Here is a 26,326-nt window from a genome sequence, read left to right as displayed (position 1 = left end):
AGACTCCTTCTCCTCTTTTTTTTTCAACTGAAAAAAAATTTTGGCCCCCTAGGGGTCTAACCTGTGGCCCATGGTGGTGGAAGGGCCGAGTCTTAACCCCTGGGCCATCAGGCAAGTCTCCTTTTCTATTTTGAATTAAACTCTGGCTTCATTCTCCATACTCCCCTCATGGGTCTCAGTTTCATCTCTAAAATGAGAACAATAGTAGTTACTACTGCTAACTACTACTAATAGTAACTATTACTACTAACCCATGGGCGTTTTGTGAATATTTAATGAAATAATGTTTATCAAGCCCATAACACAACTTCTGAAAGAGCTCAACTGTTTTGTTGTTGTTACTATTGGTGGCAGGCTCAGGACACTAAGGGAGGAAGAGTGTATGAGGTGAGATGGGGAGCACTCAGTCCTATTTATGATGGATTTGGGGGGCTTAATTTGAGGACTGTATTTTAGGCAGAGGATCTCAGTTGAAACAGCATGAGTTTCACAGAAACCTGAATTCCAATCCCTGTTTAGCATCTCATGAGCTATGTTACCTTGTATAATTCAGCCTGACGAAATCTATTTTCTACTTGTTTTTCTTTTTTTCTTCTTCAAAATTACAGGCGTAGTAATTTGCTCCAGACCTGACACAGTGGCTACGGGATTACCTGCCCGGCATACTGCCCCATATTTTTATAATTCGTGCATTTCCAGTCTCCCCGCCAGCCCCCTTCGCCTTGACCTGGCCCCCCGCTTATCCCTGAGGGAATGGGCAGTATTCACCCTGTTCTTACATCTCTCCCACCACCTGGCACTGCTGGGCCACGCGAAGAACATTCCATGAAGGCTCCAGCGCATGACCAGGGCAGCGGTCTGTCCCTGGTGTCCAGAAGTTTCCAGAACGCACACACCTCTTCACTTACGGTGTGGGTTGCCTGTTTCTTACCTGGAACCCAGGTCTTCAGGCGGGGGGGACCATCCTGCTGAGGGTGCCAGCCGGCTTCTTCCAAACCTACAGCCCCAAAGTTGCCCTGGAGCCTAAGGGTACAGGGCGCGCCCGCGGCGACGCGACTCCGAGGTCGCGGCTTGGCCTCGCCCACCTTCGGGCGCCCGCAGCCGGCCAATCGCCGCCTGGCCCGGGCGCGGGGCGCGCTCCCCTCCCCACCTCCCCGCTGCCCCGCGCCCGCCCGCCCCGCCGGCCCCTCCCACCCTCGCAGACCGTGCACGCCGCGCCCGCACGCGCAGGCTTCCAGAACCCGGCCGCTGCGAGCCCGCGCGGGGCGCTCAGCTGTCCGCCGCCTCGCTCTCCGCGCCCTTTCCGAAAAGGGGCTCCTGGCCCTGGGCCCTGCGGCCGAGGACGGCGGTGGCCCTCGAACTTCATTTTCAAAGGCGCCGCTGGGTGAGAAGCCCGAGCGAGGCGAGCTATGGATCCCGTGAGCCAGGTAGGACTGACTGGGCAGCGCGGGTAATGCAGCGCGACCCCCGGGGTTGGATGCCGCGTCCCCCAGCCCCTTCCTCACGCTCTCTCTCGCTCTTTCTCTCTCTGTCTCGCCTTCTTGGTCCACAGCTGGCCTCAGCAGGTACCTTCCGGGCGCTGAAGGAGCCCCTTGCCTTCCTGCGAGCCCTAGAATTGGTGAGTAGCGGGCTAATGTGCGGGGAGGAACCAGCAGGTGAGGAGAGGTCGGGTGGGGTGCTCTCGTCTCGGCTCTTCTCCAAGCCTGGGAGGCCAGCCGCTGCCTTCGATCCTCCCCTCTCCTCAGGTGCCATTCCAGGATGGCGGGGACAGGATGGAGGGATCCGGCTTGGAGGCGGGAGCGTGGACGAATTTTTGCAGGCGCTTAGACGAGGTGTCATCTCACAGGCGCGCAGGGGCTGAGGAGAGAAGCCTCCTGGGGAGACCGGGAGGAGAGCAGATGGAGGCGCTGCCGCTGGGCTCTGGCTGCTCACCTGCATTTTGCGGGGCTGAGGGCGTGAGAGGAGGGACCGGGGGTGAGCGAAGTAGGAGAGAGGGCTCGGCCAAGCTGGGAAAGTTGGTGAGCGCGGCAGCAGCTCTCCGCCGCGCCTGGGATGCAGGAAGCGCTGTGATCCACGCTCCAGCGAGAGGGAAGCTGAGAAGCTGTGAAAAACAGCAGCGTTGAAGGCAGGACTTCTTCCTCCTGTCCCAGAGTTTCTCTACTCTATTCGCTCTCGAGGACTTTTCTGATTTCTCCTAGAACCTCCCAGCCTACTTTGGAGCTTTCTTCAGCGCCTGGGTTTTAGGAAGTTGTATTACTCTCATGTTCTGTCCCCGTAAAAAAGAACTTGATAGTCCTAGGACAGCTTATCAGAGGAGTAAGGCGCAGAAAAGCTACCAACGGGGCCACAGAGCTTTGTTAGTATTGCGGGCTTGGATGATCGTTATTCAGAGTGAAATCTGCGGGTCACACATTCTCTCTTGCTAGGAGCTCTGAAAGGCAAGCGAGTCTATCTGAACAGAAAGTTCAAAGCCCGTCATGTAGCATTAATCACAGGCCCTATCACTGAGGAGCTAGGAAGTTATGTAAGAGCGTGTTCGTCCTCCCAGATCTTAGCTCCAAGGGCCAGTATCCGGGTTTGGCAACACAACAGTGTTACATGCTTACATGGTTGATCAGGGTAATCACATCTGCCTTGTTTGTAAACCTGCATTAAAATGCATGAATCTGTCAACTGGACATGGCATCAGGACAGCGTTTGGAAGGCTTGAACCAGTGGTTCAAGGATGGCTTTTCTTAACTGTTTTCCTCACAGCCAGGTTAAATCATGCAGGACTCAGTCCAGGCAGCTTTCACTTGACTTTCTCAGACTTCTGTCCACGCTCATTCATTTAGCCATTCAACAAACATTCTCTGTGGAAGAGTGGGTGGTTGTTGTTGTTGTTTTTCTCTGTGGAAAGGCTGCATTGTCAAGCCATTGTCTCTCAAAACAAAATTCAAAGACCTGCCATCATTTCTGACACAGTCTCTCCTGGTCTCACACTGTTGCTGTCACCCGCCTGAAACCTTCCTTTGTATTCCCTTCAGTCCTGTTACAATGTTATTTCATGTCACTCCCCCCACACACCCTCAGTGAGTATATTTCAAAGTGTGAATGGTTTTGTTTTCAATGCAGATTTCTGGAAATCAAATAAAAATATTGGAAAGGTGGGTGCCCAGAAATCTGCATTTTTAAGCAACTTCCTAGGTTCTTCTTAGGCTCATTAGAGGACCACCACACTAAGCTATACAAGGTCCCCCAAAACTCAAAAGCACCTGTTAGCTTAATGTTCTTGTTATTTGTGTTCATACTGGATGGAGTCCTGTCACAGCCCAAGCCAAATACAAATGTTTGTCTTTCAACCTCAGCTTAAGTATTACCTTCTCAGTGAAGATTTCTCTCATAATTGCTTCTTTTTCTCTCCTCTACCCCAAATTGAATGATTCACCCCATTCTTTGAGCTTCCATTACATCTTATTCATTCATTTATTCATAAGAATTTATCATCCTGTCTTATAGTTATCTTTTCTTGATGTGTGTGTGAAAGATATATTAACTTAATTTTTTAAAAATTGGAGTATAGTTGATTTTCTCTCTTCTTGGCCTCTAACTCTTTATGGAAGAAGGAATTTTGCTTATAAATCAATGATTAGCTCTCATCTGTGCTAGAGAACCTGAGTAAGGGACCAGTAAAACCTTGAAAGGACGTATACGTTAGTTGATTGCCACCTTTTGAATGAGCTAAGGTTCACAAACGAGAGCAGGGAGATAGAAGGTGTGAGAACATGTATCAAGGTGGAGAAAGGAAAATATCTCTTCCGTGCATGCCATGGCTGAAGAATCACTCACCGGTCTTTGTTTCCTGTGGAAAATGGTGACAATGAGAGAGAGGTCTAGCTTTGGAAGAAAATTTGTTCTGTTTGTCTCAGTGTTCCCCACAGGTACCTTTGTATGTGATAAGCAAAAATTGTAAATTGAACATGACAGAGCACTAAAAACATCCCTGTTCCTCCTGTTCTGTGCGGGAGCAGCTTCTCTGTGGGAGAAGCTGGTAGTCTTGAATGTATTTCAACATGGTGCTTTCAGTTTTCAATATTTGTGCTATAAAAGTAAAAGTGTATGTAAAGGTCTGTGTTCAAGCCTATTTAATGCAATATCCTTTGTAGGGGAAAGAACAAAACAATTAGTAAATTTGTTAATAGGAAAGTCATTAATATATGATTCATGCATGCTGTGGAATATTATACTGTCATTGTAAAGGTGAATTCAATTAATATGTGTTGACCTGGAGGTCAGCATGTGAGATTGTGTTTGATAAAATTATTACATGCAGAAAAATGAGTTTCATTCTTATTATTTAATGAAATTGCTATATGGAAAAAAAAGTGGCTTTCAATTTTCCTTCTTTTAATCAACACATGGAAAATGTATTCACTCAGATTTCAGACTAGTGGATAGCATGTAATTTTTTTGTAAATATAAAAAAAACAAAACATAACTTTGTGAATGTGTGTGTGTGTGTAATTTGTATAAGCATAACATTGATATTTTTTCCCCAAAGGGTGTAATTTGAGGTTCAGTGAGTGAACTCTGGGAGTTGGTGATGGACAAGGGGGCCTGGCATGCTGTGATTCATGGGGTCACAAAGAGTTGGACATGACTGAGCGACTGAACTGAACTGAACTGAGGAGAGGAGAGTGGGAAGAAAAGCTGTGTTCTGCAGAAAGAATCATGGACATATCCCTTGTTCACAGTTGTGTACATGAGTAATTTAAAAAATAATTCATATTTGAAATGACTTCCTATGGATTGACCATGTGAAGCAATATTACTTCTAAAGACATCTTCCACTTTGAGATTTATTGCCTTGGAGGGAAGCATGCAGTTTATTGATGTGTCCTTTGCTTAGGAAGGGCTCATAGATATAGTAGATTTGAAATTTAAAAACATAAAAGTCAAACCTTCAAGGAAGAAGCTTTAGCCAATTTCAAAGACCTTGAGGCAAAACTTCCAAATGCTTAATCTCTAATTCTGTGTGGTCAAAGGCATTTTCAGTATCTTTTGAGTCAAAACCAAAACTCAGGACACAGCACTGATTCTGATGGTCTGTTTCATGTATTCTCTGATGATTAAAAAAAAATAAAAAATTTAAGGTCCAGAAGAATCTCTTAAAACGTAATTTGAACATAGTAAAAAAAATTTAATTTAATTTACCTTATTTCTCAAACTTACTAAGTTGGTGTGAAATCCTGCCTTCCACTAATCACTCTCATTTTGCTACTTCAATTCTTTGCCAGGAGAACTTTGGCCTGCCTTTTTTCCTTTTAAAACATTTTTGTTAGTGCATTCTTTCTTCTTTTTACCATTTTCAGGGTTCTGTATTTGCACCTGTAGATTTCTGTGTAATGGCGGGTGAGGGACCCCAGCAGTTCCAGGACTAGAATTGGTGCAGATGTAAGAGCATTACTTCAACTCCCCCAGATAATACTTGATGGCTGGCAGGTCCAGACTCCGCCCCTTTAGAGTTAACTGCTAGGTCAGCTTGTTTCATTCCTCTAATTCTTAATCTTTTACGTCCATCTCCCATTTTTCCATATAATTTCTTCTACAAACCCTGAACTCCATATCTCCATTCTGCCTTCCCAAAGCAGGCCAGCTAATCCAGAGATGCAACATGTCTGATGTAAAAGGTATACAGTGCCTTGATTTAAATGGAAGGACCTGCTTTCTGAATCATCATTCCTGAATCTAAATTCTGATCTGTTTTCCTAACATCGTACTGCTTGCTTGATATGAATAGCATTTTTGATCATGTTATTGATAATAGCACATTAAGCATGTTTATAACATAACATAATGTAATATAGTTATCATTTTAAACTCTTGAGGAGGAACAGTAGCTACCTCTGTCATGCAGGCTTCATATGAGGCACTGTATTCCACTGCTTTCCATGCATCATCGTATTGAATCTGCATGGCTTATGTTCTCATTTCCATGAAGTTATTAACCATGAAGTTAATAACTCATCAAGGATAAAATAGTAGGAAATGGCAAAGCCAAAATCTGAGCATTCTCATTCCAAACTGTATTCTCTTAAATGCTACAGTGTTCTGCTTCCTTCCATGTGGCAGGCACCTGCCATAGCTTATCCCTAATCCTCAAAGAAACCTAAAAGGCAGATGCTATCCTATTTTGCAGTGTTTATCTCACCCACTCTGATATGTATTTAAAGCCTTTTCTGAAAATGCCACAGGGAGTTTATATTTAGAGATTAGCTCAACAGATATCAATTGTCTTTGATATTGTTTTATTCTCTATTGTTTTTAATTAACCAAAGTAAAGTAGGTTCTAGTTAAGCAGTAGTATCTTTTCATTTAAAATATGTTGGAAAAGAGTTTGATTATAAAGCCAAGAATTTAATCTTATGGTCGTTTTTTTCTTTTTTCTTAAAAAATACCTTTGCATGAGTCAGACAGCTCTTTTTTTTCCCTAAGCATAAACAGGATAGGAATTCTAACATGCAACTAATTTAAATTATGAGCAGTAATCTGCCATGAGGGTGTGATGCAATTGCAAAGCTACATTAACTTGGATTTAATTATAACTTCTAGCCTCTCAGTTAGTGACAAAAGTCATGTGTGCAGTTGGAATATGAATCAATAGATACACTTTTCATAAAAGAGCAACTCCCCAGTGGACTAATGAATTTATCACTTAGTGTTTTTCTGAGTTCTATGAAGACAATTGATATTTGGTCCCACAAATACAGAAAAAAAAAGATTAAATTACTACTTATGGATTTGAATCCCTATTTTATCCTTTTCCTAGTTTGATAACCTGGGGCAAGTTATTTAACTTTATTAGGCATCATTTTTCTCATCTGTAAAATGAAACTGATAATAGTTCCTACTTTAAAATGTTGCCATAAATGACTCAATTCACATAAACCACCTGGCATAGTGCTTGGGCTATCAGAAGTACTCATAAGTGATATTAAGGTGTTGATGGTAGTGTGATGATGATAATGGTAACTATTTGAATAATTATGGGATTGATGGAAAGGAGGAAATAGAAATCCACCAGAAAGTAATTTAGAGCATTACGGCAACCTCTTGCAAGTTAGAGTCTTGGCAGAATTCTGACGTAGAAAATCTATCATACACTTGAATGTGCCTCTTTTGAGCTTCTCTTCCCTTATATCATGAAGTCCAAGATTTTTTCTTTTTTACCAAAGCATAAGTGACTCCGTAGGGCATTGATCTTTGGAATATTTGCACTCAAAGAACTTTCCAGAGAGGCTGAGTTTGAACCTAAAGGAACAGGTCTCACAGAAGAATTGTAGGAACTTAGTTCTCAGGAATGTTTTGGTGAGGTGTGGGGGGACAGTTTTCCTGATCTTTCTGAAATCATAATCCATAGACATTGTTTATTCTTGAAAGAATTACCTGTATCCAACTGACCTCTCCAAGATGTAGACATAGGTCTTTATAGTATCAATCACGGGCAATTACTAACCAAACCGTAATAGCCAGGTACACCTGGCCAGTAGGCATCACCCAGATAAAAATAGGAGAAGAACCCTGCACTCATGCTCAACTGGAAACGTGACTTCTAGTTCTCTGTTCCCCAGAGGATTCACATGTCTTCCTGATCCAGGTAAGAAAAAATAGTCTTAAGGAAATAGAAAAAAATAGTGAAAAATCTCCAAGGAATATATCTATAGAACCATGACTTTCCTTTGAGTCTTCTTTTTCTGCAGGCATGTATTTGACTTTGGCTGTATGTGTGATTATTCTCATTCATTCAGTTAGCTTAGCCATCCTTTGAGAACCTCACTTCCTCACTGAATTTGGGGGAAAACACCCTTTGCCTACCTTTTCACAATTTTGGAAATTTTAAGGAAGAGCAAGCATGTGAAACACTTTGTAAACTAAAGGTCATCCAGAAGTAAACAATGATTGTGATCATGATGATGGTGATGATAAAGGAGTGATCTTTTCCAATCGGGTGACTCTGGATATCATGACATACATGGGTGAAGGTTGAGGGTGTGAAGTGATCTCTGCCCCCTGAGGGATTGAGCCCTTCCCTGCCACTCTGCATCCTTGAGCCTCTGCCCCAGTCTCTGTGGTCTCTCTGGAACCCACAAGAAAGAATGATACTGCCTGTTGAAACTGATGCATCATCAAAACTTGGAGAGAGGCCACCCTCACCCATTTTATCTCTTATACCTAAAGCCTGTTTCTTGCTCTGTACACATTTCACATTTATCAGATATTTGTAGGCTGGCGATGGTCTCTTGCACCTGCCACTTTTGCACGTCACTTCCTTTGCTTGGAACACACACAGTTTTCACTGAACCCTTTTTAGCTGGCAAATTCCTCTTTTTAGGTGACAGTTTAGACATCACTTCTTTTGAGAGGGACTCTCTGAGTAGGGAAGTCCCTCTGGATGAAGTCAGCCTTCTGATGACTACCAGAGCACACTCTTCAATCACTTATATTTTTTGTTTTGTACATATTTTTGCTTCTCAACCAGACTAAAGTTTCTGTGAAAACAAGGATCTTGTTTGTCTTATTCATAGTACGTTCTAAGCATCTTTATACAGTGCTTGACACATGATAGGAATGCCTCCAAAAGCATTTGTAAATCCCACCAAACACCCAGACAGTAGATGCCTAGTAAGGCATTGGTTTGGGGTGAAGAATGTTCCTGCCAATGCAGAAAATGCAGGAGACACAGGTTCAATCCCTGGGTCAGAAAGATCCCCTGGGAAAAGAAATGGCAACCCACTCCAGTATTCTTGCCTGAAAAAAAAAAAAATCTCATGGACAGAGGATCCCTGGTGGGCTACACAGTCCATGGGGTTGCAAAGAGTCAGACATGCCTGAGTGACTAAGCAAAGCACAATAAAGGCTTGGTTGAAGGAAGGAGGGAAAGAAGGGAGGAAGGAGAATAGAAAATGAAGAAATGAATCCCTGATAACACGTTGGTGGGGTGTCAGTTACCTTCCATGATCTCCTGATCTTAATCGTTTTTCTATGTTACCTCCTATTAATAGTGATTGCTCATTACCTCTAGATCTTGAACTTAAATGGTTTCCCCATTGAAAACAGTAGGGGTGTATATAATTTCTTCTTAAAGTCATGTCTTCTTATTTCTAGTTCAGGTTTCTTTCTACTATCTCATGTTGTCAGAACACAAAGCAAAATTTAAATGCTCACCACCATAATGACTTAGGATGCCCAGACCTTCTCAAGGACCTTCTCCTTCTCAAAAATACTCCTAATCCCTGAGAAAATTTTTGCTCATTTATGTATATTTTCTAACAAAATCTTTGTTGATCGTTGCATAATGAATACAGGTTTAGCAACGTGTTGTTGAAACATACTTATAAGGAATTCTGTAGAAGTCAGAAAGGATCTGGATATTTAGCAGCAGAATGAACCCTTAAATTCTTTTGGTTGCCTGATAAATTACCTGAGTCAGATTCCATCCTGGATGCAGGAAGAGCAAATCAATTTTGTCTGCCCATTTGTGTGTATGTGTGTGTGAGAGAGAGAGAGAGCTCCCATCCTTTGAAATTGTTACTCTGAAGGATTTGTGTGCCAAATAAGAAGACATACCCCCAGTGGCTTTAACAAGAAATGATCGCATATCCATCTGGTCTGCCATGAGACTTCCTGGCTCTGCTTTGATGCCCTTAATTCACCTATGGCTTTGCCCGCACCTGATAGACAGTTTGCATTACCCATGAGATCTTTCCTGAAGCTGAGATCCAGAAGAACTGAGAAGGCAGAATGGTTAGATTGGAGCAAAGCATGATACCAGAAAATTACTAGGCACAGACCCATCTTCTGAGTGAAGACTGGAGACCTTGGGAGATGTTTAAGTTAGAAAAGAGAGTGGTTTGATGAGTAGAGATTGTGACTGTGGTTGGGAATGTGTTGACTTTGAAGCCACACTTGCTTGGGTTCAACCATAGACCTTGACTGTGTTCAAGCGCAAATCAACCTTACTGAGTCTCAAGTTCCTCAGGGATCTTAACATACCTAAAACATATGTTTACATATAAAAATAAATTCATTGCTGAAACACCTGGGACATCTACTTTCTGTCCCTGACTCTCAACTTCTTGAATTGTAAAATGAGGATAACATCTAGAATACATTGCTTGTGAAATAAGCTGAACCAACATGTATAAAAGTTCCCATAAGAGGGCTCAATAAATATTAAATGGTCCCAGATCTAGAAAACTGAAGCTCTGGGGACTCTTTACTGTAGGAGCAGTGCCTGATGTATTACCTTTAATTTTCATCTACACCTGCCATTTGAGGAAAGGGGGAAGGCATATTTTCATTTTTTGTAATCATTGACCAGACTGTGTATAAGAACTTTTGTCATCAGAATCATATCACATATTCTATTTATGAAGCAACTGAAAGCAAAACATGATTCTATGTATTTAAAATCTATTTTAGAACATGTATGCTTTCTTGTTCAGAAAAAAAAAAACAACCTAAGAATAAGTGTGAAATTATAGCATTAAACACTAGGTGTTGTGGGGGAAAGACTGTTTATTAGCAAGAATGATAAATTTGAAATACAAATATTCATACTTTTATTATTACTTTAAATTGCTGGCTGCTTTTTGTTTTATTTTTAATGCCTGGGCTTATTGATTACACTTTCCTCACTTAGTAACAGAAAGAATACCTAGATTTGAGTGTCAGCTATGACACTGACAGGCTATGTAATGTTGTGCATGTTACTTTAACCTCTCTGGGTCTTTCATATTTATATGAGTAGAAATAATATTAATTAGCAGAAAGAATTATTGTGTTGGTTAAATGAAATAACATTTGCAAAGAGTGATGGCACACAGCAAGCACTCAATACATTTGTATTTTCTTTCCTTCCTTCCCCCAGAATATGTTTTACTGCCAATGTAAATTTCTCAAGGATTTGTGAAAACTTCCCAAGGGAGCCCTTTTGTGTCTCTAGGTGTTCCTAGGTGTTCTTGTGTTATTCTCTGTCACTCACATGCACACACACACGTTCTTTGTACTAAAGACATGAAGAGCACATGCATGAGACAAACGTGTTCTAATGGGAGAGTATGCTTTGGCACACGTGGTTGGAAAGGGGAGAGCGATTAGACTGGATGACCAAGTCTGAGATCATTGTCCCAAACACACTGGAGCCCCAGGCTGTCTACAGGCCTTGGCCAGGTGACCATCAATTTGTGAAGCTTTTCTGAAAGGAATAACATACTCCTTTATTTTAAAGAAAGACAAAGCCTCCTTAAATAGTGGGAGTTCGTTAAATGGCTGTATGTTGTTAGGTGCCAGTCCTAAATCAGTGCTATGTAACTTATACACACAATTTCATTCAGATCTTACAATGACCTCATTAGGTTAACTTGCCCAAAAGTACAGAGCTGACCAAGACAGGATTTCAAGCCCCATCAGTCTGACCTCCTGCCTCTTCCATGCCTTCTGTGACCCAATGATACTAAGCATATTTGTATTGGGCAGTGGATTTCTTTTGATGTTCTATTTGCAACCATTTTTATGCATAAACTATTTGTTTAGTGATTTCAAATTATAAAAATATAAGCAAAAGTTAATAAATCAAAATTACTCAATATCCTTTTACTGAGAGACAACTAAGGTTAATATATCAAAAAATATCTTTCAGCCATTTTAATGTTAATGTACCTTTTTTTCCCCTGTTAGATTGCTAGGACTGCCGTTACTTAATACCATGAACTGGGTAGCTTTAACAACAGAAATTTATTGTCTCAGAGTTCTGGAGGCCAGAGGTCTGAGATCAGGGTGTGAGCAGAGTTGTTTCCTCCCGAAGGCCATGAGGGAAAATCCGCTCTGTACCTTTCTGCTAGATCCTGGTGGTCTGGCTGTCAGTCTTCGGTGTTCCTTAACCTGTTGATAGTGCATCACCTGAAATTCTCCTCTGTCTTCACAGGCTTTTCTCCCTGTGTGTGTGTCTGTGTCCAGACTTCTCTCTTTATGTGACCCAAGTCATATTGGATTAGGGCCTGCCCAACGCCAGTGTGGCTTCATCTTAACTACATTTGCAATGACATTATTCCTAAATAAGGACACATTCTTAGGTACCAAAAATAAGGATTTCATCATGTGAATCTCAGAGGCATACACTTCAACCTGTAACAAATGGGTTCCTAGAATAGGCAAGGCTTTGTTTTCTGCTTTGCCACTACATAAAATACCTTCCTCCACAACTTTGATGGCTGTGTACTATTATATGGTGTGCCTTTACTAGAAATTGTTTAGTTTCTAATCTTAATATTTTTTAAATGGCTATTATTTTTAAAACCTGCAAAGATTCCCTTCTTAAAGATAAATGTTTACTATAACTCTATTGTTGTTTACTTTATTTCTAGATGTAGAATTTCTGGTTCAAAAGGTTAGGCATTTTAGGTATTTGGAACAATTGCCTGATTGCCCTCCGATGAGGTGGTTCCATTGTGGGCATTGGCAGTTTAAAAGTTTTCCAATTTCACAGACGAAAATGTAATCTTGATTAAATTTGTACTTTAATTTTGCACTGAGATTGCATCCTTTTTCATAAGATGGTTTATGTTCTCATTTTCACTTGGAAACATTTTAATGGACAGAATGGATTTGTAAAGCAGTAGCTGAGACTGCCAAATTCATGAGGCTGTTCACGTGGACTTTTATATAAGCTGCTGCCTTCATCTTTCTAGGTCATTGTACTACTCCACTATTTGGAAATTATTAGATGGCTGTACTCTGACTTGGGTAGAGAGGGAAATACTGAGCCTTCCTTTCTCTGAGTCATTATATAAGAATAGATTTCTAAAGCTTTTAGCATACCAAAGCTAACTTCAATCTTATGAATCCTTAATAATATAAATAATTTTATGGTATAAAATTGTCATCCAAGTTGCATTGATTTATAATATTAACTTTATTTATCATAAGTAACTTACTGTTATTTTACCTTAAATGATGCTTATAAGCATTGGTCCATACCTGGTACCTTTTTGAAATGTGAAGCTCACGTATATGTGTGTAGTGACTCATGCATACAGATTCATACCCTACCTTCTTTGAGTTTGAGGAACTTGGAACTTTAATAATTCTTTTATGGGAAAAGCAGAGTGGATGGGTGTTATTGCATCACCTGAGGAATCCTGGGGTGTATCTGGCCTTATTTTATTGATAAAATAAAATGAATTCAGCAGTCCCAGATGCCAAGGGCATTTCTTGTATTTCCAGGATCACATTCCTGACCACACTTGCTATTAACAAAGATAACATTATGGATGTACTCTGCCTCTGCCTCACATATGGCTATTTTGGGCCACCTTGGCCCCTTGGAATTAAAAGAACAGTCGTTATCCATCATTGGGTACTTGCTGAGTTCCAGGCCCTGTGTAAAAAGCTTTCAATAAGCATGCCATTTAATTCTAGCAACTCTGTTGCAAGACATGCATCATTGTTTCCCCTTCTTTAGGCAAGAAAACTGAAGATTAGAAAAACAAGTTTAAGTGTATATGGTTTCAGTGCATATAGTAATGACAGAAGAGCTGGGATTTTGAACCCAGATCTTCAGTGGTTCAAAAAGACTCACTGTGCTTCTCCTAGCAGTTGTAGAGGGAGGAGAGGTCCCATTCTCCCCGGAGACTAGATCCCTGTGGGAAGAACTGTCCCAGCCAATAGAGCTGCTGTCTGTAGCCCTAAGTGAACCGACTGCAGGACAGGCCCAGCCATTCTGCCAGGCTGATGGTACCTACCAGGGCAAAATCCGCCAAGGTGGTGGTTTGACTGAACTATTAATACTCATTTGCCTCAGTTTGGTGGGGAATTCTGTTTGGGGGCAGCAGAGCAAAATTCTTGAGCTCTCTTTGCAGTTTAAAGGCAAGTATTTTTTTTTTTTTAAGGTATTTCTTATACATTCCCTTGACAACATGATAAATGAAAGGGTGGTTTTGATTTGCTTTGATTTTTCTTATTTTATTTGTAGATATCAGAACCACAGTGGCCTAGGTAAACGATGGAGCATACTCAGAAAGAACCAGGGCCTGGCTGCTGCCTGCCTTTTCAGTTTGTCAGGAACGTCTCCACCACCTTTGAGCTGGCCGCCGTGTGGCTGTAGAAATGCAGCTCTTTGCACTTGGAAACTTGTGTTTTCTTGCTTTGTTTCTGGGCAACACTCAGTTTCCTCTCCCATCTTGGTTAGTCTGCCTTGGAAGGACCTGGGGAACATTCCCAAGGCCATCAGGCTGGTAAACATTGGGGCCAGAATGCACTCCAGGTCTGCAGGGGGCCTGGTAGCTAATGTGTGAAGAAGCAGGAGGCAGGCTGCTGTCAGAGGCAACGCTGGTGGTGTTTCTGCCTGTGCTGACGTTTCTGCCTATGGAAGCCAGTTGTTGCTGAGCAGGAGCACAGGCCTAAAGTGTCTGGATACTTCCTGTGTTCTTAAGAAGACAGTAATAAGGATTCTGGTGCCATGCTTGGGAGGTTTGAATGCTGGAACTGGCTTCTCTTTTTCAAATACCAGGAGGCCCAGCCTTTGGAGAATACACAAAGCATGGCTGACTCCTGGATGTAGCCTGCAGTCTCCAGCTTGTTCTCACTGAACCACAGAATCCCAGCACCCTGGAGGCTCTGTCTCTGTGCCTCCGTGGACCTGGCCTAGTTCGTCTTGTGCAGAAAGTTCTCAGGAGCCATTTGATTGATGGATGAATGGGAACTTTGGTGTTCAGAAATTAACTCTTGCTTGATTTTTGAAATGATGGAATTAGTGAGTTTAAGGATTTCTTTTGCCATCTTTCAGATAGAATGAAAATTTATTTCTGGAAAGCATGGAAATATAGGGACTATGTCTTGGACCAAAATCACAGTGGGAGGCCATGGTGCCTAGTAGCAGCGTAGGGTAAGTTAGTAATACAGCTCTGGGTCCCAGACAAGCATTGAGAACTGGATTTCTCAGTCAACCCATGTAATCTCAATTCTGTTCATAACAAGTACCATTTGATTGTTTGTAGTTTGAGAAATTATTGAATAAAGAATCCTAATGGGGGAGGATTCTGAAGACTTACGTAGAGTAGGACTGCTCAACAGAGCATTCTGCAACAATGGAAATGTTCTATTCTTCACTGTCCAAAGCAGCAGTCACTAGCCACAAGTGGCTATGGATCACTTGAAACTGAGCAACTGAATTTTTAATTTATCTATAATTAATTTAAATTTAAAGAGCTAGTGGTTACCATATTGGACAGCCCACATGCATAGAATTGGTCCATCTATCTGTTTTGCAAGGGCAATGTGCTAAACTTCAGTAGAATACTTAATAGGAACTGGCTACTATGTTGTGGAATATATTCACTGTGGCTCTGTTCTTTAAAACATTCTCTTTTTTGGTCACACCACATGGGAGGCAGAGAGCTTTAACCATTGGGCTGCTAGGGAAGTCCTAAAAGATTCATTTTTACATTTTTTTTTTCAATAGTTTTTCCATATTATACAGTTGACGACAATGAGTTTATAAGCCACCTTCTAAACATTTATTGGACCCTGAAATTTTAGAACTTTATCAGTTCTTTAGTTTGTGCTTTTTATGCATTTGCATATGTTTGTGAACTTTATACATCAATGTTATAGATTGAAATAAAAAGATAAGCTAATCATCTTTTCTGTTTGCCTCCTGGTAATGAAGCAAGATGACAGTTGTGAAAGTTTTTACTAAGTTATTAGCACAAGAATATCTCATAATAATAGTTACTGTTTTTTTAATGAAGATATACATTTTGTTTGGAAGCAGGCTAAAAGTGACATAGATTGCTCAGCATTTTGTGATGCAGATAAATTTATTTCTTCAGGGTTTCATTATTAAGACATGGTGTTGAGACATTTATTTATCCCAAGATGAGCAAGATAGTCTGGTAATGTTTTGACAGTGGTCTGTCGAGCCGTATAATTAGCATTAGAGTGTACCTTTAAGAGGAGTAAGAGCCTGGTAATGAGACGAGCAGCAGGGGTACAGGTGCATTGTGACGGTGGTGTCAGCCACACGCACAAGACCCTGAAGCGAGCAAGTCCGCGTGTCTCACACCCTTCACTCCACTGTGTCAGTCACCCATAGACAGTATGAAATTTTCTAGTCTGCCCAAGTGCCCTAGTTTTACAGTGTTTTGTCTGGGTCCCCTTGACAGCAGCATCTAAGTTACAGGCGGCTGGGAAGGGATGCCAGGGAGCAGGAACGAGGGACCAGGGAAGTGAAATGGCGATGGGAAATGAATCATAACCAGTAACTCACAGGGCTTCCTGAGCCAGCATCACACGTGCATCTCAGAACTCCCTTGGGGACAAATGGGGGGCATGCTAATCCTTTGGCTCCCAGCCCCCCCACTACTCAAGGGTGGCCTCATGGAAGTTAACTTCTGTCTTAATTTGAGTTCCACAAAGCAAACTCTAAAGTTAGGGTGACATAGTTTATTTGGGAGTTAATTTCCCCAAACACGAGTAGGAGAATTGAACAGTGGGACAGGGAGTAGAAGGCAGTAGAGAATACAGTGTTACCACCATTGGCGACTGCAGGTCAATCCCAGTGTCAGATGCTGGCTGCTGCTGCTAAGTCGCTTCAGTCATGTCGACTCTGTGCGACCCCATAGATGGCAGCCCACCAGGCTCCCCTGTCCCTGGGATTCTCCAGACAAGAACAGTGGAGTGGGTTGCCATTTCCTTCTCCAATGCATGAAAGTGAAAAGTGAAAGTGAAGTCGCTCAGTTGTGTCTGACTCTTGGCTACCCCATGGACTACAGCCCACCAGGCTCCTCTGTTCATGGGATTTTCCAGGCAAGAGTACTGGAGTGGGGATGCTGGAGACCAGTATAAAACACTAGTTGGCTGTAACTTACTTCTGAAGAGACTGGAACACATTGTTTGGAGATGGGCATGTGGATACCTCCAACAGAACTGTTACTAAAGAAGAGAGTGGGTCTTGGGAAGTTACCAATTTCTGACATAGATACTCAACAGATATTTTCCCAACAGTTTCTGAATCCTGTACTTTACTTTGGCTAAGTTTATATATATATGAACTTCCCAGGTGGCACAGTGGTAAAGAATCTGCCTGCCAATGGAGGAGACGCAAGAGAAGGGAGTTCAATCCCTGGATCAGGAAGATCCCCAGGAGCTGGAAGTGGCAACCCACTCCAGTATTCTTGCCTGGAAAATTCTGTAGACAGAGGAGCCTGGTGGGCTACAGTTCCTGGTGCCGCAAAGAGTCGGACACGACTGAGCGACTGAGCACACGCGCACACATGTAATCTATTCTGATCCTTATCAGATATCATTAAGCAGAAATCATTTGATTGGAAAGAATAGGAACCCATTCAAAGTGACTTAGGGAAAAAACCTGGGATATATTGGAAAGAATCAGGGTTATCAAAAGGCGAGATTCATCAGTCTTCATGAAAGAGAAGAGAAAAGGGAGAGCTGGGAGGTAGAAAGTCCAAGAAGAGTGCGCTGGCTCCACTTCTCTGACTTTTACCATCAGTATCTTGCTCTGCTTCTTGTATTCAAAGAAGACAGTGTCGGCCCGCAGCTTGTTTCCAGCCACACAGCACAAGCATCCAGCGCTATTGTTCTTGCACAGACTCTCCAAAGATGGAGAATGGCTGACTCAGCCTCATTTGTGGCATGGTTCAGCTAGGGTCCCATCACCAGATCTGGGGAGAGGAGTAGGACCATGTAGCATACAGAAGTTGGTGAGTATTGGAGGGAGGGAGATTCTACTAGAAGGGGCAATGAGTAGGCAGAAAAGGGTTGCTGTCTCTACTTCACTGAGAGTGACTTTTTTCAAGTATGAGAAAATGCAACATTTTTAAGAAAGCAGCATCCCAAGGCAGTGGGTAATCAGTGCTGAATCATAGGCTCCCAGGAGAATGGTGGTAGTGGTTTCACAATAATTGAGAAATAAGCACAAATGAGGTGTCTCTGTGGGTGGTGACTTCCACTTAGATGTTGGGGGACACTCCTCTTCAGACCATCTCCTGTGTAGCGGGAAGAGCCCCTTCCATGTATTGAACATAGCACTGTTGAATTCATTAATCATTAGAGGTGCTTGGTATTAAAATTAGCAGCAAATGATGAGTGTCCTTGATTGCAGAATTGGTATATGTTTTTCACTTGTGGCGCTTAAGAGTGATTGGGATGTATTTTTGATAAGTGTTCCAAGTTTCCCTGCCAGTTTCAGAAGAACTGTTCACAAAAGAGCTGGTTAGGATACAGAAATGGAGTGTGGAAGAAGGAGGGGATATGACTCACCTTCAAGTGATGCCTTGCAAATTGTACTTTGGCAAGCAACATTTTATAAAATTTGTTGCCTGGAATGCTGCTTTAAAATGCTACTTGTGTTCTAAGTATGAAATCCAGAAGGTACATTGTATCTCTCTCTCCCTCCCTTCTTCTCTCTTCATCCATCAATCCATCTTCATTCTAAGGTAAGGTCAGGGTGAATCTGCTGACTCAGATATCTTGGTTAAAAAAAACACAAACATGTGGCATGGTGTTGGTATTCGTGAGCTTGGTACCAGCCTTCAAGTATGCTTTAAGGATAAAATAACTGCACCAGTCTCCTGCCCAAATCCCTTTACCATGCTGCGCATGGCCTTCTTCCTCCCACAGCTGTTGTGAATGTTGATTGCTAAGTCATAGCTGTCTCTTATCCAGAAAATTGCCTTTGGCTGAATGAAAGCCACCAAAACTAGGAACTTATTATCTGCACCAGGGGAAACCTACAGCTGGTAATAGTCTAATACTGAGGTACTCGAAAGACTGGGCCCCTTGCCTCAGGGTGGGACCGTGTCTGGCACAGCTTATGCTTGAGAGTGCCTGGCAGGGTCAGATCGAAGCTGCCCTCTAGCTGACACCACATCCTTAAGTAGCCCCTTCATCCGCTCTCTGCTGTCTCCTCTTCCACTTTCTGCTGTTTCCTGGAGAGTACTTCCCCAGTAAATCAAGAGCACTCCTGTCTCTGTCTCAGACTCTGCCACTACGGAACCTGTTCAAAGAAGGGGATGTTAACTGTGGTTGAACACTGTTGTTGTTGTTGTAGTTTGAAAAGCATATTGGCAAAGGAAGCTGTGGAGAATTAGAAATAGTTCTAGTAAATGAAGTGAAATATGACTTGGTGAGAAGAGAACCAGATTGGAAAATCCAGCCTTGAATCTCTGTTTCCTCATGTGACCTTAAACAAGTCAATTTCTGAGGCTCCACTCCCTCATTGGAAAACCAGGAGTGTATACTGATTTTCCCTTCATTATGTCTGATGAATCTGTTATTTTGAAGACTTAGCCTTGTTTTTCAGTAGTGTTAGTGTAACAAGTTGGAGAAATAAATCTGGACATGTAGATAATGTTTTGAATGACCTTTAGATATGAAATGTGTTTATTTTATTAGCATAGTACCTAATGTACAATGAGGCCCTCCAAGTGGTGTGAATTTTGAGCAATTATTTTAAAATATTTATACTTAAAAAGGCATACATTTGTAACTATTGGTTACCTGAAAAGAGAGCTCAAGCCATAGAACAAAATCTAGAAAAGATTTCATTACAATGATTTAGCTATTTTTTTTAAATTGTACTGGTAGGAAGAAGTGGGTAGAGGGCATGGTTTAACTGTCTCATATTGAGTTTGATGAATATACCAACGTTGACTAATTTGATAAATTTCTTTCTATTCTGTATATATCAACAATTAAATTTTCCAACAGTATTTCTTCAGCAAAGTAAGTGACTTTCTGTCCTGAGGCTGTGGTATGAATCTTCTGGAAATGACATATTGTAATTTATACAACCCTTCCAAGTTTACTGCTGTAGGCTTATGCTTAAATACATATGATTTGTGGAGGAGAGTTGGACTATTTTAGAAAATTCTCCATAGAAGCTTAGCAGTAACCAGCAGATGGATGCTTTTGTCATGAATTTGTGTAACTGTTTGATGCCTCTGGATTTTGTCAAGTTCCTGTCTTGTCTTCACAGCCGCAGCTCACCTAGGGTCTGTCTAATGAGTTAATTTCACTCTAATATGGACTGTTACCATAAGGTTCCCTGAAATATGTGCTCCGTGAGGATGAGCCTGTCTGTGAACTTTACCTCTACAATTCTGTTAACGAGAGCTGGGTCTGCTTCCTGGTAGACGCTCAGATAGTTCCTAAATGAATGGATGTATGAATAAGTGAACTAGCCATTTTCTCACCTGGCACACCCTTCCTCTCAGCATCCCTTGTTTCATCATTTTCTCCCCTCTTGAAATTTTACCCATCTGTATAGAACCATCTCAAATTCTCAGGTTGTTTCTTTATTTGTTTGAAGTTTCATGAAAGAAATGTCTTCCTCTGTTTTGGGAGGCTTATGGTTTCCCTGTCTGCCCTAGTGAGTTAAGTTGGTGTTTCCCATCATAAACTAGGCTTAGTATTCATAGCAGAAATCTCCTCCTGTTATTATTCAAATATAGTGAACATGATGTCGGAAGCCACAGGACTGTAAGTTATTGGGACAGAATTAAGTCTTACAGGTCTGACCCCAAGGTTATTATGCAATCCTGTGCACCACTTTATTTCAGCAGCCTTGAGCTTATCTAGACATACATTTTTCAGAAAAAGATGACTTTTTATCAAAAATTTTAATGTATTGGTTTCCATTATTGAAACAAAGCATCAATAATATTCATCAGCCACTGTGAATAAATGTGCATAATTTATCCTGTTCCTTTAAACACATTTTTATCTAAATGGGAATGTAACAGATAGTCATCTTCCTAAACTTAGAAATTAACAGTGAGTACAATAAAGAATTCACTTTCAAAAATGTATATTTTCAGAAGTGAAGATCATCAAGTATAAAAAGCTGAAAAATCTTCATATAGTAATACTGGCTTTATGGAGAAGGAAATGGCAACCCACTCCAGTGTTCTTGCCTGGAAAATTCCATGGACAGAGGAGTCTGGTGGACTACAGTCCATGGTGTCGCAAAGAGCCAGACATGACTGAGCAACTAAGTAACAGTTCAGATTAAGGTGATTTCAAAAATAAATAGACTTTGTGGCTGATTCATATTGATCTATGGAAAAAATATGTAAAAGAAATACGGGCTTTGGAAATATTTTACCCTGTAATTCTGAACTCAGAAAAAAAAAATCTGAGAGTAAAATGTTCTGTATGACTTTATAAACATCTGCCATTTCAGCCCAATTTCTGCATCTCCACCTGCCGTGTCTCAACCAACATTCAAGGCCCAGTTCAGATGCCATGTCTCCATCCTAGATAACTTTTCAAATTCCCCTCTTTTATCCTAAGTGCCTTTAGATTCTCAAAGCGTGTTTCCTTTTATAGCATCTTATGAAAGTAACATTTGTACCTTCTTTATCCTTTGTAAATTCCTGGAGGCAAGAACTGCTGTCTTACTGATCTCATAATTGAATGTCAGGCTTCTTGATTTGAAGTGTGGATTCAAGAACAGGTGCCAGCTTACTGTAGCCCTGAGGAGCAAACCTTTGGGGTAGAGAAGAAAGCATCTTTGGTTAGTGATGTTTCTCAATATGCTCCCTGTTAGTATGTTTGAATGTAAAGCAATCCTGTCTTCCTTACTCTGCAAACAGTAAATAGGCTGCTGTTGTGAATAGGATGCTGCATCAAAGGCTTCTTTCCTCACACCTGATGGATGATTCCTTGCTGGCAGAGCGGACTGACATTTTCCTGGGGACTCATACCCGGCCCCTGTCTATCAGATTTACCAATGATGAAAAACAATATAAAATTAATTTGCAGTTGGCCCCTTAAAATTTGGCAAGAAGTTAATTAAAATGATAAAGATCAAAGGAGCAGGGAACTCAATACGCTTAATTATGACTTCAAAATGCAAAGAAATCCATCAACGCTCTCTCCCTCATCCTTGAAAAAGATTAGATTCTCTCTGCCCAACTTCAGATGGATTCCATACAAAAGGAAGACTGCACTTAGGGGGCAGGTAATTTTAGTCACGGGCTTGATGTCAACTCTTTCGACTTGAGAAAGGCAGATTCATTCAGTTGATCTGGGGAAAGGAGGGAGGCTTTTCTTTTCAACTGTCTTCATTTTTATTGTGCTGGTTCTCCTGAAGCATAAAATGTACATTCTCCATGGTGAAGGCAGAATAACTGAAGGACATTCCAAGGCAATAATAATAATAATAATAATTCTCATAATATTGAATACTTAGTCTAGCTAGGACCTGTACTAAGTGAGAGTGTTTGTTCTGGGTGAGGTTTCTCATTATGATCCCTTTGTGAATTTAAAGTTGTCTTGTGCTTTATCCATTGTTGTCTGTTTTATGCAACTGAGTTTTCCTAGTAAGACAAAGGGGGAGATAATTGTTACTGTCTGCATTTTACAGGTGAGGAGATAAGAGGCTCTGAGATGAAGTGATTTACCCTGTGTCACACACAAATTCCACAAATGTGCCAGGATTCCAACCCAGGCAATGGGACTTCCAAACCCATTCATAGTCACTGCATTATGCCACCACCACCATACCTTTTTAAATAAGAAGTTTCTGTTGAAATCAGTTTTCTTCTTGATAAATCATTTAAAAAATGGTTACTAATACCTTAGTAAAGTGTCACTTTAATTTAAAGTTCACTTTAATTCACTCTAATTCCTTCATTTCTTGATATGTTTGTTTCATGAGAAGTAGAATACTAAATATTTATATTTTCTTCTTGACTAACATGTTATTTCAGAAATGTTTCATCCTCCTCTCTCACTGCCCTTTAATTAGCAACTTCCTCAGCCCTCTAGCTGGCACTTTTGCAGTCTTTCCTTTCCCGGTCATCTCCTCATTTGAGCCTTTTTGCCAACAATTTTTTCTAAGTTGAAGGAATTCTTCATGAAAATCCTTTCTCATGCAGATAATCAGCCTTCAATTTACAAGTTCTATAAATTTTGCTTTTAATATGTTAAACTGTCTTAAAAGAGGTCACACATTGAGATGAAGTGAGACATCCTGTGTTGATAAGATTCCTGGTGAAAGTCTATTTAGAAAGTTCACTTTCAAGGGAGGAAAAAAAAAACCCTAGGCTCTGGTCTAATTGCAGTTGGTATTAAGGGACTAGTAGAGATCTGATAGCACACTTGGGAAGGGCATGGTTCATGGCTCACATTAGGGAAAAATAATAAGGATTTTATTTTACTTTAAAGTAAAGGACTTTCAAGGACAAAGAGAAAGGGAAGATTATCGTCAATAATATATTTAAAAATATTAAAGAATAGGAAGAATGAGTGCCTGAGTATCCATTAAATATAAGGAACAGTAGAACTAAGAGAACATTGGTACGATTTATGTCAGAGAATGTTTTGCCTGAGTTCTCTTATGGGAGTTCTATGGTGTCATGTCTTATACTTACATCTTTAAGCCATTTAGAGTATATTTCTGTGTAGAATGTGAGGGTGTGTTCTAACTTCATTGATCTACATGTGGCTGTTCAGTTTTCCCAATACCATTTATTGAAGACACTATCTTTTTTTCATTGTATATTCCTGCCTCCTTTGTCAAAAATGAATTGACTGTGAATGTGGGGGTTTATTTTGGGCTCTCAGTTCTGTTCCCTTGATCCATGTGTCTGTTTTTGTGCCAGTACCATGCCGTTTTGGTTCCTGTAGCTTTATATTATTGCCTGAAGTCTGGGAGGATTATGCCTCCTGCTTTGTTCTTCATCCTTAGGATTGCTTTGTCAATTCTTTTATGAGTTTTTTATGGTTCCATATAAATTTTAGGGTTATTTGTTTTAGTTGTGTGAAAAAAAAGTCATCAGTCCTTTGATAGGGATCACATTAAATCTATAGCTTGTTTTGAATAGTATGGCCATTTTAACAATATTAATTCATCCAATCTAAGAGTGTTCTGTTTCCTTTAATTTTTCATAATTCTCAGCATATGTCTTTCAGTTATACACATGTATCCATTCTTTTGTTTATTACTTTCCATTATGGTTTATCACAGGATATTGAATATAGTCCCCTGTGCTATACAGCAGCACCTTGTTTGTATTTGTTTCATATATAGTGGTTTGTATCTGCTAATCCCAAACTCCTTATTTATCCCCATCACCCCCTTTCTTCTTTGGTAACCATAAGTTTGTTTTCTGTGTCAGACAGATTCTTGCTTACATAGTCAAGATAGCTAGGCAGCCCCAGCATATGTCCTCTCGGGTCCAAGTCCAGTGGAAAAAAGGTCTACCCCTATTCTAACATCTTAACAAAAGGTTCCTCCTGCCCCGTGGGCTCTGATGGTTCACGTGCCCAACACTGCACCAATCCTAAGGCTGCTGTGGGAGAACCAACAGAGGAGCCCTGCGTGAACCACATGGCATGAATGTCATTCATTCCTGCTTCAGGTAAACACGTTCAGACCAGAGTGTTAGAGGGGCAGCTGCTGGGCTCATCCTTGCACTCTCTGGCCTGGCTAGCCCCAGGTCATCCAGCATGAACATACACACGTTTCATCAGGTGTCCTTCCCATGTGCTGCCAGAAATCAGGTGTGTACAGTGGAGTGTGCACGTGTGAACAGAAGCCAAGGGAAGGTGGTAGCATTTTTGTTGTTTTGTGACTTAGTTTTATTAATAAATCTTTTTGCTTTGTTTGTGTTTTTAACTAACTTCTGGCTTTCCCCTTAACATCTTACTGTAAGAAGAAATGAGATGGATTATATTTGTAAAAGAATATCAGTTGCTTGAGAAATTTCATCTGTGCCCCTGACAACCACTGACTGACAATGGGGGAAATGATAGTGAAGAAATCTGATCAACTTTTCCATGGAAGTCTCCAGTGCGGTAGCTGTAAAAACAGGTAATCTCAAAGGTAAAAGTGGATGATGTAGGTAATGCAGTCTGAATTTAAAGTTGCATATATGTATGTGTGTACATGTATATGTACAATTATATGCACATATTCATATACATGTATGTATACGGTGAAGTATTGTCATCAAGCAGGATATTTTTATCTGAAAATTACCTTCCATACCCATGTTAAAGCCAATTTTATATGCATTACTTTCAATTAAAAGATGCTTACTTCTTGGAAGGAAAGTTATGACCAACCTAGACAGCATATTCAAAAGCAGAGACATTACTTTGTCAACAAAGGTCCGTCTAGTCAAGGCTATGGTTTTTCCAGTAGTCATGTACGGATGTGAGAGTTGGACTGTAAAGAAAGCTGAGTGCTGTAGAATTGATGCTTTTGAACTGTGGTGTTGGAGAAGACTCTTGAGAGTCCCTTGGACTGCAAGGAGATCCAACCAGTCCATTCTAAAGGAGATCAGCCCTAGGATTTCTTTGGAAGGAATGATGCTAAAGCTGAAGCTCCAGTACTTTGGCCCCCTCATGTGAAGAGGTGACTCATTGGAAAAGACTCTGATGCTGGGAGGGATTGGGGGCAGGAGGAGAAGGGGACGACAGAGGATGAGATGGCTGGATAGCATCACCGACTCGATGGACGTGAGTCTGAGTAAACTCCGGGAGTTGGTGATGGACAGGGAGGCCTGGCGTGCTGCAATTCATGGAGTCGCAAAGAGTTGAACACGACTGAGCGACTGAACTGAACTGAACTTTCAATTTAATACTTGTCTAAACTTAGCATATGAATGACCCTTGTGTGGGAGTTAGGAGTCCTGGGATGCAGTTCAATCCTTATAAAGCTTAGAAAAAAGTAGCCTTCCTCCTTCTGCGCCTCACTTTTCTCATTTTTACAAGGAGAAGATAGAACAACCTAGTCCCTTTCAGACATAGAATTCCATGGTTCTCTAAGTCCTTCTATTGGTAACGTCATAAATCCCAGTGCTCTGCAAATAGGAAATAAGTCTAACGGTCATAAGAAATCATTCAAACAGCAAAGAATAAAGTGTGTATCAAAATCACTCACCTGTGAGTGTATAGTTTTTGACATGATGATGAAATTCCATCTGGATTTTCTTTGCCTGTGTACAAAGATCCATGCACATATAGATTTTACATACATCAAGACTGACTGTGGGCTTCCCTGGTGGCTCAGATGGTAAAGAATCAACCTGCAATGAGGAAGACGTGGGTTTGATACCTGAGTTGGGTAGATCCCCTAGAGAAGGGAACAGCTACCCACTCCAGTATTCTAGCCTGGAGAATTCCATGGACAGAGCAAACTGGCAAGCTGTAGTCCATGGGGTCACAAAGAGTTGGACACAACTGAATGACTTTCTAGACTGACTATGCTTGCTGTTCTAAAACAAGTGTAGTCAATCTTAATATACTTCTGTCAGTC

General features: G+C 41.1%; 1 protein-coding gene across 1 annotated transcript in view; it reads left to right on the top strand.

Annotated features, from left to right (window-relative positions):
* The first annotated feature begins 1,236 nt into the window (after window positions 1-1,236).
* SYNPR (synaptoporin) overlaps window positions 1,237-26,326 on the top strand; it is a 294,480-nt gene continuing 269,390 nt past the window's right edge. Inside the window, exons 1-2 of the mRNA XM_004018349.6 lie at window positions 1,237-1,427; window positions 1,553-1,618. Coding sequence (XP_004018398.1) covers window positions 1,410-1,427; window positions 1,553-1,618 — 84 coding nt within the window. The 5' untranslated portion in view covers window positions 1,237-1,409. The remainder of the gene's footprint in view (window positions 1,428-1,552; window positions 1,619-26,326) is intronic.

Source organism: Ovis aries, chromosome 19 (assembly GCF_016772045.2).
Source record: "Ovis aries strain OAR_USU_Benz2616 breed Rambouillet chromosome 19, ARS-UI_Ramb_v3.0, whole genome shotgun sequence".
Classification (NCBI taxonomy): Eukaryota; Metazoa; Chordata; class Mammalia; order Artiodactyla; family Bovidae; genus Ovis; species Ovis aries.
Note: the sequence above shows the minus strand (reverse complement) of the source record. Positions and strands in the feature narration are given on the sequence as shown.